The following is a 17,076-nucleotide window of genomic DNA, read 5'->3' on the forward strand; positions in this document are numbered from 1 at the left end:
GTCCATCGATGATGGGACTCTCTGGAGAGGTACAAAGCTGTCATGGGTCAGGATGCTGGGTGATTTATTATACACTGCAAGAGTAAGTTAAGTTCCTAGACTTACATGTTTCCCAGCTCCTATTTGCATACTATTACAGAAGTTTTCGAATAGGAGGTAATCAGCTTATAAAAATAAAAACCTTAATAATTATAAGAACAGACAGATTACACATTTAGCAAAAGCTATAATTACAAAGCCACTTACACCCATTTAGGAACTGCCCCTGATTATTATAATCTGCTGAAATTTAATTGATGGGTGTAAAGCAATGAAAAACATGGGGCAAGGGAACTCGGGAGGAGAGGACTCGAAACACACGTTCTAGTGAATGCACAGCCTTCAATTAGGAAAGCAAACTAGTTATGTTTTCTAAATGTACTCTTTCCTACCTTTGTTCACACCATTCGCTTCACCTGGAAGGCACTTTCTCCTGCTGCAAATATTTGAACTTTCCCCATCCTCCAAGATGCAACACAGATATCACCTCCTCCATGAAGCCTTCCTTACTGTCTTGCTTGTATCTCCAACCCCTCCAGAAGTCCTCTCCTGTTTCTTGCTGCTCACTCCTAAAGCTCCATCTAGACTTTTGAGAGCATGAACCATTTCCTTCACTGTATTATATTAATGTATTTCCTTATCTTATTTTGTCCTATTGAAATATACTCTCCTTAAAGGCAGGATCTATGTCTGATTCACCTTTGGGCTTCCAAAGCAAATAACCCAGGGCCTACACACTCAACAGGTGAATGAATAAATGACCAGGATAGCACATGCCTTTATAATGCTAATTATGTGCCAGGCACTATTCAAAGTTTCTTTTGAATATATGTTAACATATCTTTTTTTTTTTTTTTTTGAGACTGAGTTTCGCTCTTGTCACCCAGGCTAGAGTGCAATGGTGCGATCTTGGCTCACTGCAATCTCTGCCTCCCAGATTCAAGTGATTCTCATGCCTCAGCCTCCCGAGTAGCTGGGATTACAGGTACCTGCCAACACGCCCAGCTAATTTTTGTATTTTTAATAGAGATGGGGTTTCACCATGTTGGCCAGGTTGTTCTTGAACTCCTGACCTCCAGTGATCCACCCGCCTCAGCCTACCAAAGTGCTGGGATTACAGGCGTGAGCCACCGTGCCTGGCCAACATATATTTTTATCTGGATTGTTCTAGGATAAGCAACCTTCTAGGTAAGAGAAGAAATGCTCCAAAGGGTCCTCTAATCTGAGGCATCATCCATTATGAAGGATACCATTCTCAATAAAGCCAGTTTGGAGAAAACAACTCAAAAACAAAGTGATGTTGCTGTATACCCTTATTGATAATATAGGGAACGGTGAAATCTACCTAATCAGTATTATCTGTATTCATCAGTATTAACCAGTTTTCTTTCTAGCAACCTGCAGGCAGAATAAGCACTTTCCACTTCTCTCATCTTCTCTTCTGTTCTCCTCCCACTCTTCACAATGTCTTCCTCACCCACCTCCTATGCATGCACACACACCCACACCCACACTCACACACACACACCCAAGGCCCTCACAGAACACACAGGTCCACAGCTTTATGCCACCAGAAGAGTCAGAAACTTGCAACTCTTCTATGCAGTGCCAGCCTCAATAAAACGGTGTTAGCCTTTTTATCTCCTCCAGTACCCATGGTCATGCTTACTTTTGTTAACCATAAGGGAGACAGAAGAAGCAGGCAGTAATGATACTGTTTCATAAATGCTATGAAAGGGGTACTGTGAGAAATTATGTCAGAGAGGCAATGCTTAAACACTGCATTCAGATTAATACTGGTCCTCAGCCAGGTGCAGTGGCTCACACCTGTAATCCCAGGACTGTGGGAGGTCAAGGTGGGTGGATCATTTGAGGTCAGGAGTTTGAGACCAGCCTAACCAACATGATGAAACCCTGTCTCTACCAAAAATACAAAAAAAAAAAAAAAAAAGTAGCTGGGCATGGTGGCACATGCCTGTAGTCCCAGCTACTTGGGAGGCTGAGGCAGAAGAACTGCTTGAACCCGGGAGGCGGAGGTTGCAGTGAGCTGAGATTGTGCCAATGCACTCCAGCCTGGGTGACAGAGCAAGCCACCCCACAAAAAAAAACAACAACAACTAGGTCCTCTATTCCACAGTCACTTACAGGGTCATATGGTCATAGAAAGTCAAAGATGGCTTAGCATTAACTAGCCATGGGGATGCATCACCTACACACAGAATATGGGGGTGGTTCTCTTTGGTTTGCTATCTTTGGCTGTGACAAATTCACACAGCTGACATCCTATTCCTTTCCCCCCCAAAAACAAAAATATTCTCTCATTCTTCTCTCCACTCTTATCTACAACTACCATGGACACATTCACCCACATATTTTTGCCTAATAAAACTGCACCCATCAGCAGATGGGCCTTAAAGCCACAAAGAGCAACCACCATCCATTGTCTACCAGAGTGGGAATAACAACATCTCAAATAAATCATTATCTTCTCTAGCTCTACCTCTAGGGAAGGAGAACAAGTGCCACAGATGGCTGGATTTTTTTCCCCCTTTCAATGTAATTATAATTAGAAAAATGACTAAAATGCACTAGGGGATTGAAATTTTTAAAGTTTCAAGAAGTGAAGGTTTTTAAAGTAATTTTATATTAACACCATTATGAGCTCTTATAATACTTCTCAGGAAACCAAAAACGTCTCCCATAAATTGTCTCATCACAATACCTTGTGCTGTGAAGTTATGGTTCAGTGTGATGTTTATTTTTTAAGTAGGAAAAATGAGACACAGAACGATTAAGTAAACTGTTCAATTTATATATAACACTAATTGCAAAAGCAGGATGAGAACGAGAACCACTTAACTTTGGGGCCAGAGCTTTTTTCTGAGAAAATAGAGGGAGGAGGGAAATCAAAGATTATTTTATTGCTGCCATTACCTTTAGTTTTTTTTTTTAATGCATTTAGTACTCAGTTACCTAATCAACTCAATCCAAAGCATTACATAAGCAAGACCGTAATCATGAAGACAGGATTATATGCCCATTGTCCAGCACAGAGTGGGTATCCAATAAATATTTGTTGACTGACTTACTAATACTAGCTAATTTTTGTGTGTAAAATTTGAGACACACTAACACACCCGGAGTAACTGGTGCCTCTAAATACTGTTTCTTCCCCATTTTAATCTATCTACATTATGACACCAGATCAATCTCCCTGAAACTCCTCCTGAAACTCTTCCAGTCAAAACATATTAATGGATAAATAATAAGTTTTCTAGCATTCCAGATCCTCCACCACATGGTCCAGGTGCTAACTAATCTGCATTCAAGCTTCCTCTACCAGCCTATTCAATTGCCCTAATATGACTTATTCATTGTGTGGTGCGAAGGCAGTAGAATCTGTTATCTGAGTCTGAACCTCAGCTCTAATTAAACCTTGAGCAAATCCAAACCTCTCTAAGTTTCATTTTCTTCCAGTTAAGACCAGACACTAATGGTACATCTTTATCCAAGTCATTAATATCGAATTAACCTATCTTCAGTGTCAAGTGGGATTCTTTCATAGTCAACAGTGAATGGCACAGCACTGTACAAATAGTATACAATACTGCTTCCCAGATTTAATGTGACTCCCTAAGTCTGGGTTGGGCTAAGAGTCTGCATTTCCAACAAGCTGCAACAACCAACAACCACACTCTGTGTAGCAAGGGCATAAGTTATTCCCTCTTCCACACTTATTCCAATTTTATGTTTTTCTACCTGAAATGACCTTCCCATTTCTCCCCAAATCCAAGCTTCAAAGTTCAGCTCAAGTTCAGGTATCTCTCTGACGGCTTCAACAAATCACTCTAGACCACATCATCTCCTCTCTTAATTTCTAAAGCATTAGTTGGCTATACTATTTACTGGCGAAACACTGCTTTGTATCATTATATAATGTGTAGATATAGTTTAACTCTAACTTTCAATGATGTGTCATCTCCTGAAGGAAAGAAACTCTAACTTATATTGCTATTTCCCTCTAAAGAATCCAACACACTGCTATATACATAAAAGTCTATCTCATACGTATAACAAATACATATAGTCCATCAAATACATTTTTTAACTAACTCCTTGCATAATGGTATAACCAAAAAAAAAAGATGAAAAACAACTAGTAACTCTGTTACCTAATTTTTGTTCCAATCACTAATTAAGACTAGGCCAGGTGCAGGGGCTCATGCTTATAATCCCAGCACTTTAGAAAGCCAAGGCAGGAGAATCACTTGAGTCCAGGAGTTCAAGACCAGCCTGGACAACATAGTGAGACTCCACCTCGATTTAAAAATAAATTTTAAAAAAATTCTGGACAAATTATTTAATCTGCAGCTGTTTCTCTCTCTCTCTCTCTCTCTCTTTTTTTTCTTTTTTTTTTTTATTTTAGAATCTTGGCTCACTACAACCTCTGCCTCCCAAGTTCAAGCAATTCTCTGCCTCAGCCTCCCAAGCAGTTGGGATTACAGATGCCCATCACCACACCCAGCTAATTTTTGTATTTTTAGTAGAGATAGGGTTTCACCATCTTGGCCAGACTGGTCTTGAACTCCTGACCTCGTGATCCACCTGCCTCGGCCTCCCAAAGTGCTAGGATTACAGGCGTGAGCCACCGCGCCCAGCCTTCTCTCTCTTTTTCAAGTAAAATGGTAACACCACCAGCTGACCATCTCTTCTTCCCCAATGGTTTAATTTCTTAAAAACAAACTTGTAACAAGCACTAAAACTTTGCAACACATTATGTTATGCACCTCAGATGGTAAAATGGATAAAAAGTAGTCCTTTCCTTCAAGGCACATAGATTCAAGTGAGGACAACAAACAGTCATGTGTCATACATCACTCAACAACTGGGATACGTTCTGAGAAATGTGCCGTTGAGCAAGTCCATCATTGTGCAAACGTCAGAATGCAGTTACCCAAACCTATCTATAACCTCCCACACACCTAGGCTATATGGCATAGCCTATTCCTCCTAGGCTACAAATCTGTAAGGCATGTTACTGTACTGAATATTGTTGGCAACTACAACACAGTGGTGAATATTTGTATTTCTAAACATATCTAACATAGACAATACACAATTAAAGATTTTTTAAATGGTATACCTGTATAGGACACTTACCATGAATGGAGCCTGTAGGACTGGAAGTTGCCCTGTGTGATCAGTGAATGAGGAGTGAATGGATGTGAAGGCCTAGGACACTACTGTAGACTTTATAAACAATGTACAATTAGGCTAAATTTATTTTTTAAATTATTTCTTCAATAATAATTAAACTTACTGTAGCTTTTCTACATTTTAAACTTAAAATTTTTTTAACTTTTGACACTTGTAGTAACACAGCTAAAAACACAAACACATTATATAGCTGTAAAAAAATTTTCTTTCTTTATATCCTTATTCTATAAGCTTATTTCTATTTTTAAAAATATTTTGAACTTATTTGTTAAAACCTAAGACACACACACATTAGCCTAGACCTATGCAGAGTCAGGATCAATACCACTGTCTCTACCTCCACATCTTGTCCCAATGGAAGGTCTTCAGGAAAACAACATCTGAAGACATGGAACCCTCATCTCCTATCACACCATGCCTTCTTCTGGACTGTCTTCCGAAGAATCTGCCTGAGGCTGGTTTACAGTTAACTTTTTTTTTATAAGTAGGAGGAGTATACTCAAAAATAACAATTAAAAACACAGCACAGGAAATACTAGGCAATAGGAATTTTTCAGCTCCACTATGATCTTATGGGCCCAGTGTTGCATATGCTGTCATTGACAGAAACATCATTATGTGGTGCATGACTGTATATCCAAAGCTATGAATGCAAGGTGGACTGTGAGGAATGCTGTATTAGCCATAGTGAAAATGAAGTTCATGACAGCACAAAGAATGGAGATGTGAATTCCACCTAGGAGAATCAGGAAAAGGTTGTTAATGTGATACTTGAGCAGGTAGTAAGGCTGCTAAGGAGTTAATGAAAACAGAACTCAGGAAAAGAAATTATTTGGTAAAAGTAATAGCCTGATCAGAATCAGGAAAGTAAAGAATATATCTTTACATAACTGGGAAGAATTATATGGCTAGCTCAGCTTTTCCCTAACTTCAGTCATCTGAGTACCCCTTGCAAGTTTTCACATGCCCATTTTCTGTCTGCTACTATTTACTCAATAGTCTTCTTTAAAATCAATTCAAATGTTTTAATTTCAGTAAATTAACATAAAATAGAATTTTATATCAATACAGACATCACTTGGCAGGTGGAACTACAAAAATATGCACAATGTTAGAACACCAAGTGTTAGCTAGTATGTTTTTATTTAAGGTAGGCCACAGGAGATATTTTCAGGCTAGATTTAGGAGAGGGTTGAAAGTGAAGGAGCAGCTGTTTTTGCATTTTACGCCCAGGTTGGGGCACGTGCCTTCATGCCTCACACAGCTTACCACTTATATGCTGGTCCACCTCATTGGCGTGGCACAGTCACGAGGCTGCAACCGCTCCACCTTCCCATGGATCCTCCTTCAGCTGCTCTGACTCCTTGCCCAGGTACATGTTTAATTCTATGATGAAAGGCAGCCACTTCATCAAGGTTGGAGGCAGGGAGAATGACACAGATTCCAGTCACTTCCGATGGGCTCCAGATCATATCTTCCCTTCTTGACTGCCTGCCCTGCAGACTTCAAGCTCCAACATCACACACAAAGACAACAGCCTTACAGGGACTGCTATACCAGCTCCCACAACAGTATACAGTCAAATCTCCATAATGAATGATGCATCGATTATACATATATAACCCTACATAAACACACATACACACACATGCACACACACACACATCTCCATCCTAGGGATCCTGCTTCTCCAGTAGAACTATGACTGACACAACATTAAACAAATATGGCAAAATATCTGCATTTATGAAATCTGGAAGTAAGTACATGTGTGCTTGTGATATTACTCTCTGTATTTTTCCATCAGAAATGTCTCATAATTTTAAAAGAAGTTTTAAAAGAAAATGAATAAATACAATAAAACAGAATAACGTTTAAGTTCCAACTAGATAATGTTTGAAGCTCTTCTAATTCTTTCATTCTCGCTCATTCCCTTTGTTAAAACAGAAATATATGGAAATGTTTTTAGAAGTGCTAACAGCAAATGAGACTTTCTCCTTAGATAAACAGGACTAAAGGAGGCTTGAGAAGGGCATAACTCTCTCACTTTATTAATAGTTAATGGTATTTAATACAGTTTCCATATATCTACCATGCAGGGTATTCTGCAGAGAATGCAGAAAGAGAGGATTAGAAATAACTGATGGATTACACAGAATCAAAAATAAAAGTGAAAAGATATCCCTAGAAAGAGGGCAGAAACATGTCTTCCTCTTGGACATGTTCCCTAACACAGAAGGTATTTAAGATAGGTGAGGATGAAAAAATTTTTTGAAGTAAAAGGAAACGATGTTTAGAAAATTTACACCAACTAACCTCTATTTTATCCATGAAGTTGGGACAAAAAGCATCTAGGTAGAACTAGACGAATGGAGTCAGGAGAAGTCTGGTCTTGAGAAGAGTGATAAACAATCACCTGGCAAGAAGTAAAGGTCAGAACAGAAGAAAGAACCAATACCATGGGCTGTGTGGGTTTGTGAACTTGAAAAAGAGGAAGCATAACATATGCAACACAAGAGAACAGAATAGCAAATTACAATATGGCCATATATTGAAATACCATGTTACAGCCACTAAAAAATACGTAGCTATTCCTTTACGTGCATAACAAGGCATTCACAACATTGCTGAGAGACAAAAATCCACTTACAATACACATTTCTGCAAAAAAGATGGATATACAGTATTTATATAATAAAGAGTCTGGAAGGCTATACACCAAAATGTGAGCATGCTTTACTTTAGGGTGGTAGAATCACTAGTGATTTGTATTAATTTCTATATTTTCTCTTTTTTCCACAATCACCACATGCCATTTGTTGAGTACGGTATTGTGTCCGATGAAGGCAGATATCAGTTCATATGAGTGTTTGGTCAAAGAAGTCAGAGAGGAGAGTCCTGAGCTGTGAGCATCTTTGGATTTGAGAGTCTTTTTCTTCTAAGGCAACTTCTAACTGTGGTGATGAACCAAGCTAGTATTCTGAAACCTAGGGTCAACACTGCCACAGGGCCAATTAATTGCCAGGCATTGGGAAACTCTGAGAAATCCTAAACTTGCAAAACAAATTAAACTTTCGTGATCCAGTCATTTCCAAGCGCACAGTAGAGACTGAGGGATCATTTGCCTAATAACAATTGCCTAATAATGCCATCTTGCAGCAGAGTAGCACAGCATTCAAGCCTAATGTTCTTTCTGCCATATTCACATTGCCTGTCTTCATGACTTTAATGACTTTTTTTGTGCTATCTTGGGAGATAATACCTTCACTGTCAAGGCACAAGTCAAACAGCCATGGATGGCCTTGGAAGGCATTTGGCGCAGGGACTGGGTGCTGCAGAGGCATCAGGCTAGTTGCTTCCCATGGAATGTCCTAATTCTTGAGATATCCAGGCCCAAAGGAGCTCCTTAACTCTTCTGGAGGCCTCCTATATCTCTACAACCTCCCTGGATGAAAATCTGTCTGACAGATCAGCAACTTTATCTGCTCTACACTAGGCGGCAGTGTCTGCCTATGGACAACAACAGTTTTCCTGAGGGTGTGGGGGCCAGTGTGGCTTTGTTTTCTTTGACCAAACTACTGTGTTTGTCTCTCTGCCCCACCCTAAACTGGTGAAAGGCAAAAGTTCCCAGATCACCATAAATCCTCAGCAGACCCAACCTCCAGGCCACTGTGTGAGGGCTGATAGAAATAAAATTTGACAGTAGGAGCAGCATAAAACTTGCTCAAACTGGCAGACAGCCCTGGTAAATGGCCACATGTTTTGGAGTCATGAGAGGGTCTTACTAAGACCATAGATTCTCACCACGGCTGAAACCTCAGTGGTGGTAACACCCTGGGGATGACAGCTGGTCTTTATAACTGAACAAGGGCTTCACTAATGCTTACGGTGTGAACTTCATCACTTGCTTATGCCAGGGAGGTTAGAAGAACCAGCTATGATCTCAGTCATATCTCACCAAACCTAAGAATTTCTTGTGGAGGGAGGGACATGGTGCCATGTATAAGCAGATAGGGGAGGTAAGTTGTGATGGCATTCCACATGAAGTTTAACAAAACAGGCTGAATAAAATTCACTGTACCCCACCCTCCTGCGCTTAAAGGACCACAATTCACAGCCATAATTGATCAAAGGAATATTGATTTTAAAAAAAGAATGAACCATTATTCTCATACAGCAAACTATAGTATTCTCTCCTAGATATGCATATCTTCTTCCCTTTACCATCTTTTCACTTAAAAATATTTAATATGGAAAAGCAAAAAATAAGATTCATGAAACTACTATCACAATCAACAAATGATAACAGATGCAATCTCCTTTGTACCCTCCCCTAAGCCCACCCCTTCCCTTCCTTCCCAAGAGGCAACCAATCTCATGAATTGGGTGTGGATCTTTCTACTCCGTGTTCTTATATTTCTACACTGTTTATATATATTTATGAAGCAAACATAGCATTGGTTTGTGTGTTTTTAAAATTTGTATTAGGAATATGTGTCAATAGTATATACTGTTTTGCTTTTTCTCACTTAACACTGTGTTTTAGAAATTCCTCCATACAGTCGTATATAGATCTAGTTCATTTATTTCAGATGTTGTATTCTATTAAATTTATACCACATCTTATCCAGTCCTGTTTTGAAAGTCAAGTGGTTCTAACTTTTGTTATAATAGACAGTGTTGCAGTAAACATCTTACACATATCTCCCTATGCACATGCTCAAGGGACAATGTAGGATATGTACCTACGAGTTCAATGCTAGGTTTTAATTCTACTAGATGGTGACAAATTGTTCTCTAAATGGGGTATAGTTTCTATTGCTCATTTCATCACACTCGTACAGTTAGATTGCTTAATGTTTGCTAATATGGTAAGTGTGAAATGGTATTTCATAGCCATTTTAATATGCCTGTCCCAGATGACCATTGAACTTAAAACATCTTTTCGTGTATTAACCATTATAGTTTCCTCTTCTGCAATCATTCCACTTTTTAAAATGCTGTGAAAAGCTATTTATTGCATGGATAATGTTAATGTACTGGTCATTCCAGGATCTAAAAAATAAGGTTATTAAGAGTTTATATAAAAATGATGCATTCTTGAACACCAGAATCTAAGATGAGATTCATAGCACAGCATCACAATTTTGCTGGTGAATGCTTGTTATAGATTACATGTTCCTGATAGTAAATGGGAGTTTTAAATTCTGTACAAATTATACTACAATGTATGATTCATGATTTTGAGGAAAATGACAAAGCAGGAGCCTCTGGCTTAGAACAAAGAAATAAGGTCCATTTTCATTTCATGTCTAAAGAAATCAAGAAACAATGAATTGTATTTCAACCTTCCTCCTCCAGAGAGCCTAGACAACAAGCAAACACATACACAAACACAAAATAGTGATGATGGCAGCAACTCGGAATGACCATCAGAAGAGAAACAGTAATACACTAAATAGAATTATTCCTATTTAAATATCACGGCTAGCTCTGATCCTAGGAACAGTAAGTACATTTTGATGGTAAGAATGTTTCTAACTGTAAAGCTTATTGCTTATTCATAAATCAACCATTTTTACATAGGCAATCTTTTCCCTTCACTTTTTGTTTACGTACATTAATACCACATGTCACCATTTTCAGGGCATTTGCATCTTATGCTGAGGAAAAATCTGCAAAATCTGCATGTGTTCTTTAGTTATCTCCTAGTTGAATGCTATTGAGATTCCAAAAATTGTGTTTGCGAGGAGTATGAAGGCAAGTCTCCTAGCCAAAGGAAACTGGATAGTGAGGTAACTTTTAATGATTTACATCATGGTACCAATAATTCAAGAAAACAGTTAACCAAAAACCCTTTAGAATTGGCATTGCTATGTGATTTTGTCCTCTTAGTTTGAACATGGATGTGTTTGGAGTAAAGGGAAAATCATTTTTAAAAATAATAATAATGGTCTCACAAGAAGGAAAATGTTAAAAGGCCTGTAAAGTTTCCACCTCTGTCCTTCTGGTTTTGTGCCTCTCAACTGGGGTTAATCACTACCAAATAGCAGATAGGGAGAAGGCTCCCACTGGAGCAGAGGCTCCCTCTCTCTGGTCTTCTTGCTGTGTTGTTGGTCTGCCCCTTGCTTGGGCAATGGTACAAAAACTCCTTTGATTTTAAAAGCAGACAAACCCCCTTTCATTTAAGGTAACTGTGTAAAAAGGGCTTCTTACTCTGCTGGGGGAAGCAAAACCTCACCCCCAAGAAATCACCTGTGATACAACTGAGCAATGGGACTCCACGGTACTCCCACCCCACAGACCAGCTGCCCTAACCCAAAACATCTCCAACAACAGACTTGGTAGACAGGTCTTTGGGGATATCCACTCTCATACCCAGGATAGCTCTGGGTGGCTCTACAACCACCTGGATTGTGTATCTCAATGGGGTAACTGAGTCCTTAAAAACATGTAGCATGTGAAGGATTCACTTTTGCCTAGGCTGGCATCTCCTCCACTGGTATAGGCACAGCTGCAGGGCATCTCCCCACCCACAGCTACGAGATAAACAACCAGTCACTCATCCCCAACACTCTGAGACCTGGTCCTTGTACAGCAAATACTGACCATAAATTAGCCAAGGTCTAGTGAACGGTCATGGGCATGGGTTTGGAACTTTTTGATAGCAAACTCTAACTGGGTCAACCATAAATAAGTGAGAGAAACTTAACAGGTCCTAAACCCAGAACACTGGCCTTTTTAAAACCTCACTCCACTGAAGACAAACTTACTCCAAGTTAGTGGATACTTGGCTAGGCAAATAAGAAAATGATAACAGGAAGTGAAGGGTAGGGATAGAGAATTGGGGAACTGGGATTGTTCAAGAAAGGAAGTAGTTTCCTGGAATTCATGGCTGGAACAGAAAATGAGTTTTCTCAAAGAAAGTTATAAATAAAGATCAGGCATCATGGTTGCAATTCTACTTTCTCTGTATTAAATACTCTTATCTAGCTTGAACGTTTTTTCTCCCTGGGGAAAGCTTGTTTAAAGCTAGAACAACGAGCTTAAAAGAACTTCAGAATACCACATATTCGTGAGCTGGGAACTGTTCTGCTAGACAAAGAATCGACTCCATCATTTGAACCGTTTCTGGCTGATGATGAAATCAACTGAACTTCCAAACATTTTAATCAATAAGTCAACCCCTTCCTTCCTCCATCTTCCTGTTGAGCCACTGCCTTATGCAAGCTTTAAGCAACTTGTGGACTGGTGGCTATCTCCATGAGCACTCTGCACTTCCTGCAGAATAACTATCATCACATGTTAACTAAATTACTTAACTGTCTGTCTGCCCCACCCACAGCCACTGGAATGTAAGCTCCCGAGGGCAGTAAATGATTTGTCCACCATGGCATCCCTATGTTCAGCACATCCTAGCCCGTATTAAACGTGTTGACTGAAGCAAAGAGTAAAGTGGCTGGCTCACAGCAAATACTAAGAAAGGATTTGTAAATGAAATGCCTTTGGCATATTGAGAGAAGCGGACTAATGTCAAATGAGCCATTTAAGTTGGTGAAGGACTAACCCTTGCCTGGCGCAGTCAATCTGTAGTGACCTTTCGCATATGGAATCGATATTTTGAGGCTGGGGTGTACAAGCAGGTTCTCAGAATTCTTTATAATGAAGAAGTGATTCCATTTGATAACCACACATGGTAGATGGCACTATTCGGCTTACAGGAGTCTCAGCCCAAGGCTGGCGCAGGGCCTAACGAGCCAGCAGAACTTAAATCAGAGGGAAATAAATTCTAGGCTTTGAAAGCCCCTGGAAGAGTAAGTCCCCTCAGGCCCAGGAAAAGATGAAGAGGATACCCAGCGCAGAGGGAGGCGATCCTAGACACAACCTTTTGTCTGCAGGTTATCAAGACTGTGTCCTAGATTCCAAGGTGACAGTGCCACAGGTAGGGTAACAATTCCCTTCATATTTGCAGCATGTTACAGGCAACAGCGTAGGGCAGGTAACACAATTTTGCATCCCTCTTTAACCAGCATAGCGGCTGAGGAACCTCCCCCAACACGCTCCTTCCAGCACTCAAGGCGGCGGGGTGGAGGGCCCGGCTGAACCCAAGAGACTCTAAGGCCGGCCGGCGACCTTGACGCTGCGGGCCGGGCCCAGGCCACCGCGCGGCGCCTCGTCCCTGCCCCACCCCGACGCTCGCCACACCTCGGTGTTTGCAGAGCCTCGGCTTCGGCCCTGGCGGTCTGGGAGCGGACGCCTAGCCGTGGGCCGGGCGGCCCTGAAGAGGGAAGTGCGGCTGCGGGGCCGCGGGGACTTACCTGCAACAGCACGGCCAGCAGGAAGCACAAGTACATCTGGTAGATGCCCATCTCCCCCACCGCCTGGAACGCCTCCTCCACCTCCATGGCGGGCCGCGCGCAGGAACCCCACCACCCCGCCGCCCACTCAGGCGCGGCCCTCCAGCCCGGCGCGGCAACCCCTGGGCGCCGGGCACCGGCTCTGATCCGCCGGGGCGGGGATGGGAGCGCGGGCGGCGGGGCCGGGGCGGGCCGGGGCGGGGCGCTTGCGCGGGTGGCGGGGCTGTCAGGCTCTAGCGGTGGCCGCCGGGCGGGGAGCGGAGCCGGGCGACGCGGGGCGAGGAGGGCGTTCGAGATCCGGGGCTGGATGCCCTGGACCCGGGCCTCTGGACTTCCTGTTAAAAAAAAAAAAAGATGGTGTTTTGGTGTGTGTTTTGTTTTGAGAGGGATCGCTGTATTCCCTCTAAAGTGAGAAAAGAGGAAGTGGGCCGGGCTGAGGGCCTGAGAAGAAACTCCCGGACCGCGTCCGCGTGTGACCCAGGGCTCTGCCTACCGGGCACCCCGCAGCTGGCGGGCGGCCTTGCGGCTCTCAGCGATGCCTGTCCTTTTGCCCAAACCAGTTTAATGCAGGGGCTCGGGGGGCCCTAGAGCCTTCAGAGAAAAGTGCTGTCTGTGCAGCATTTCTTTCCAGTCCTACTCTGCTAGCCATGGGTTAAGTACACTGCTAGGTAAGCAAATTCTTGTAAAACCGCCGGATACATTTGCTTATAGAAGTAGGCACGAGGTACAAAGGAAGTGCAAAAGATGAAGGATTAATCTGTGGGGCAGGAGGTGATGCCTGCCAAGGTATTTAAAGGATAAACGGCAGTTTGTCAGGTGAAAATTAAAAAAAAAAAAAAAAAAAACGTGGCAGGGCCAAGGGACACTGGAGTCCCCTCATGCCCACACTCCCTAACCTCATTTTCTTTTTTGTTTATTATGTGTTGTCTTTTTTAACAGCTGCGTAGTATTCCATTGTTTCGACCATGACTCCTACTTTAACATTGAATAGAAATGGCGACCAACTAGTGTCCTTGACCTGCCAGCATCCTTCTTATGCTTCCAAAATTTTCCGTTAATTGTGATGTCTGTTGCAGCGTATTGGTAGCTAGGCTTTACTGGTCAACTGCTTTCTTATTTTAGCAATTAAATGAATGCTCACTGTAACTGAATTTATCAGTGGTCGGAAACTGTAAACTATAAACTCTAAGATTTTTTTCTCTCTTAAGGAAACGTTTTCTGTGTAGGTACTACTAATAGTTAAAAAGTTTCCTTCTTTGGCTGTTTTCTACGAATCCTCATTGTTAATAAATGCCGAAGTTTGACAAGTGCTTTTTGCATTTATTGACATGATCCTATTGTTTTTCTTCTTGAATCTGATAATCGGGTACATTATGGTAATAGTTCTTTTGATATTGAACTTTACTGGAATAAATCCTGTTAATACTTGCTCATGATATCGCTATTTATTGCCAAATTTAATTTGCTAGTGTTTTGTCTAGGGACTTTACATCTGTGACTAGCGAACTAGGCCTATAATTTTCTTTTCTTCCTGATGCTCATGTCTGGATTTGGCAGTAAGATTTTATAGCGCTTTCATGAGTGTGAGTGTTTGGTAAAACTCTCTGGCAACCATCTAGACTTAGCTTGTTTTGCAGGGGGAGCCTGTTTATTACAGATGTATAGATACGGGTCAAGATAGATGTGTATAACTAGATGTATTTGGCTTTGCATTGCTTCTTGAACCGCTTTGTTTCTAGAAATTATTCTTTTTTATCTAGTTTAGAAATTGTTTTTGGAATAAACTTGTTCACATTGTTCTCTTGGGGTTTTTAAAAATAAGGGTCTAACTGTGTTTAGGTCCCATTTTTCATTCTGAATAGTGTTCATCTTTATTGTTCCAGTCTTATCAGTCTTGCCAGAGGTTTGTCTACTTTATTATTTTTTTAAAGAATTAGTTTTGTGAATTTTTTTCTTTTTTGTTTCATAGATTATATGAATTCTTTCCTTTTTTTTTTACTTTTGTTACTCTGTAATTCTTTCACTAGCCACATGACTTGAAAGTTTAGCTTCTTTGCTTCTAATGTTTCTTTTTTTAAGAACAATTATATGGGGCTGGGCGCAGTGGCTCACGCCTGTAATCCTACCACTTTGAGAGGGCAAGGCAGGCGGATCACCTGAGGTTAGGAGTTCAAGTCCAGCCTGGCAAACATGGTGAAACTCTGTCTCTATTAAAAATACAAAAATTAGCGGGACATGGTGGCACAGGCCTATAGTCCCAGCTACTCAGGAGACTGAGGCAGGAGAATCGCTTGAACCTGGGAGGCAGAGGTTGCAGTGAGCCGAGATTGTGCCATTGCACTCCAGCCTGGGCAACAGAGCAAGACTCTATCTCAAAACTAAATAAATAAATAAAGTAATTACATTTAAGGCTGTACTTACCTTTCTATAGGATTTTGCTCCATCCGACAAGTTTTGTCATGTGGTACTTTTGTTGTCTTTACTTTTAAATATTTCATGACATTGTAATTTCCTCTTTAACCAATGAGCTATTTTTAGTGCATTTTTTGTTTCCAATTAAAGGTTGCTATTTTTTTTTTTTTACCATCTTTTTAGTGTTGTTTGTAATTTATATGCTTTGTAGACAGAGATTATATTAAATCTTGGAAATTGTTATAATTTTCGTGTGACCTAGTATGTGATTTTTCTTTTTTCTTTCTTTCTTTTCTTTCTTTCTTTTTTTTTTTTTTTTGACAGTGTCTTTCTCTGTCACCCAGGCTGGAGTGCAGTGACTTGATCACATCTCACTGCAGCCTTAACCTCCCCTGCTCAGGTGATCCTTCCACCTCAGCCTCCCAGGTAGATAGAACTATAGGCACACACCACCAAGGCTAATTTTTACTTTTTGTAGGGATGGGTTTTTGCCATATTGCCCAAGTTGATCTCAAACTCCTGACCTCAAGTGATCCACCCGCCTCAGCCTCTCAGGGTGCTGGGATTACAGGTGTAAGTCACCATGCCCAGCCCTGGCCTTTTTTTTTTTTTAAATGTTCCACACGTATTGAAAATAACATATATTCTCCACTTGTTATGTGCAAGGTTCTCTATTAATCAAACTTGTTGATCTAATTTTATTCAAGTAGTTATATTATTACTTAATTTTTCTCTGCTAAATATATCCGTTTTTAATAAATATATCAAAATTTTCCAAAATTAATATCATTTTTGAGTGTATCAAGTTCTCTGTCTCTGTGTGCTCATAAAGGTACTAATTGAATTATTTTTTATCATGATGAAATAGCTCTTTTTAGTGCTTTTGGCCTTTTTTGTCTCATGTCAATATTGTTGCATCACTTTTTCTGTTGTTTGTATTTTCCTTGTAATCTTTTTATTCTTATATCATCTTTTTACGTTCATCCTTTAAATTTCTCTCTGCTTAAGGCATGTGTCTTAGCCTATTTTGGCTCCTATAACAAAATACCTT

General features: G+C 40.7%; 1 protein-coding gene and 1 long non-coding RNA gene across 6 annotated transcripts in view; one reads left to right on the forward strand and one right to left on the reverse strand.

Annotated features, from left to right (window-relative positions):
* The window catches only part of SLC22A15 (solute carrier family 22 member 15), an 86,861-nt gene extending 72,933 nt beyond the window's left edge, over nt 1–13,928 (reverse strand). For all 5 annotated transcript variants that reach the window (XR_002733776.2, XR_002733777.2, XM_023222739.2 and 2 more), the window contains exon 1: nt 13,575–13,928. Coding sequence is in view for 3 of the 5 variants with exons in the window: in XM_023222739.2 (XP_023078507.1) it covers nt 13,575–13,661 (87 nt within the window). In the remaining 2 variants the exon portion in view is untranslated. The remainder of the gene's footprint in view (nt 1–13,574) is intronic.
* LOC111549587 overlaps nt 13,019–17,076 on the forward strand; it is a 54,987-nt gene continuing 50,929 nt past the window's right edge. Inside the window, exon 1 of the long non-coding RNA XR_002733778.1 lies at nt 13,019–13,198. This is a non-coding gene — a long non-coding RNA (uncharacterized LOC111549587). The remainder of the gene's footprint in view (nt 13,199–17,076) is intronic.

Source organism: Piliocolobus tephrosceles, chromosome 1, assembly GCF_002776525.5.
Source record: "Piliocolobus tephrosceles isolate RC106 chromosome 1, ASM277652v3, whole genome shotgun sequence".
Lineage (NCBI taxonomy): Eukaryota > Metazoa > Chordata > Mammalia > Primates > Cercopithecidae > Piliocolobus > Piliocolobus tephrosceles.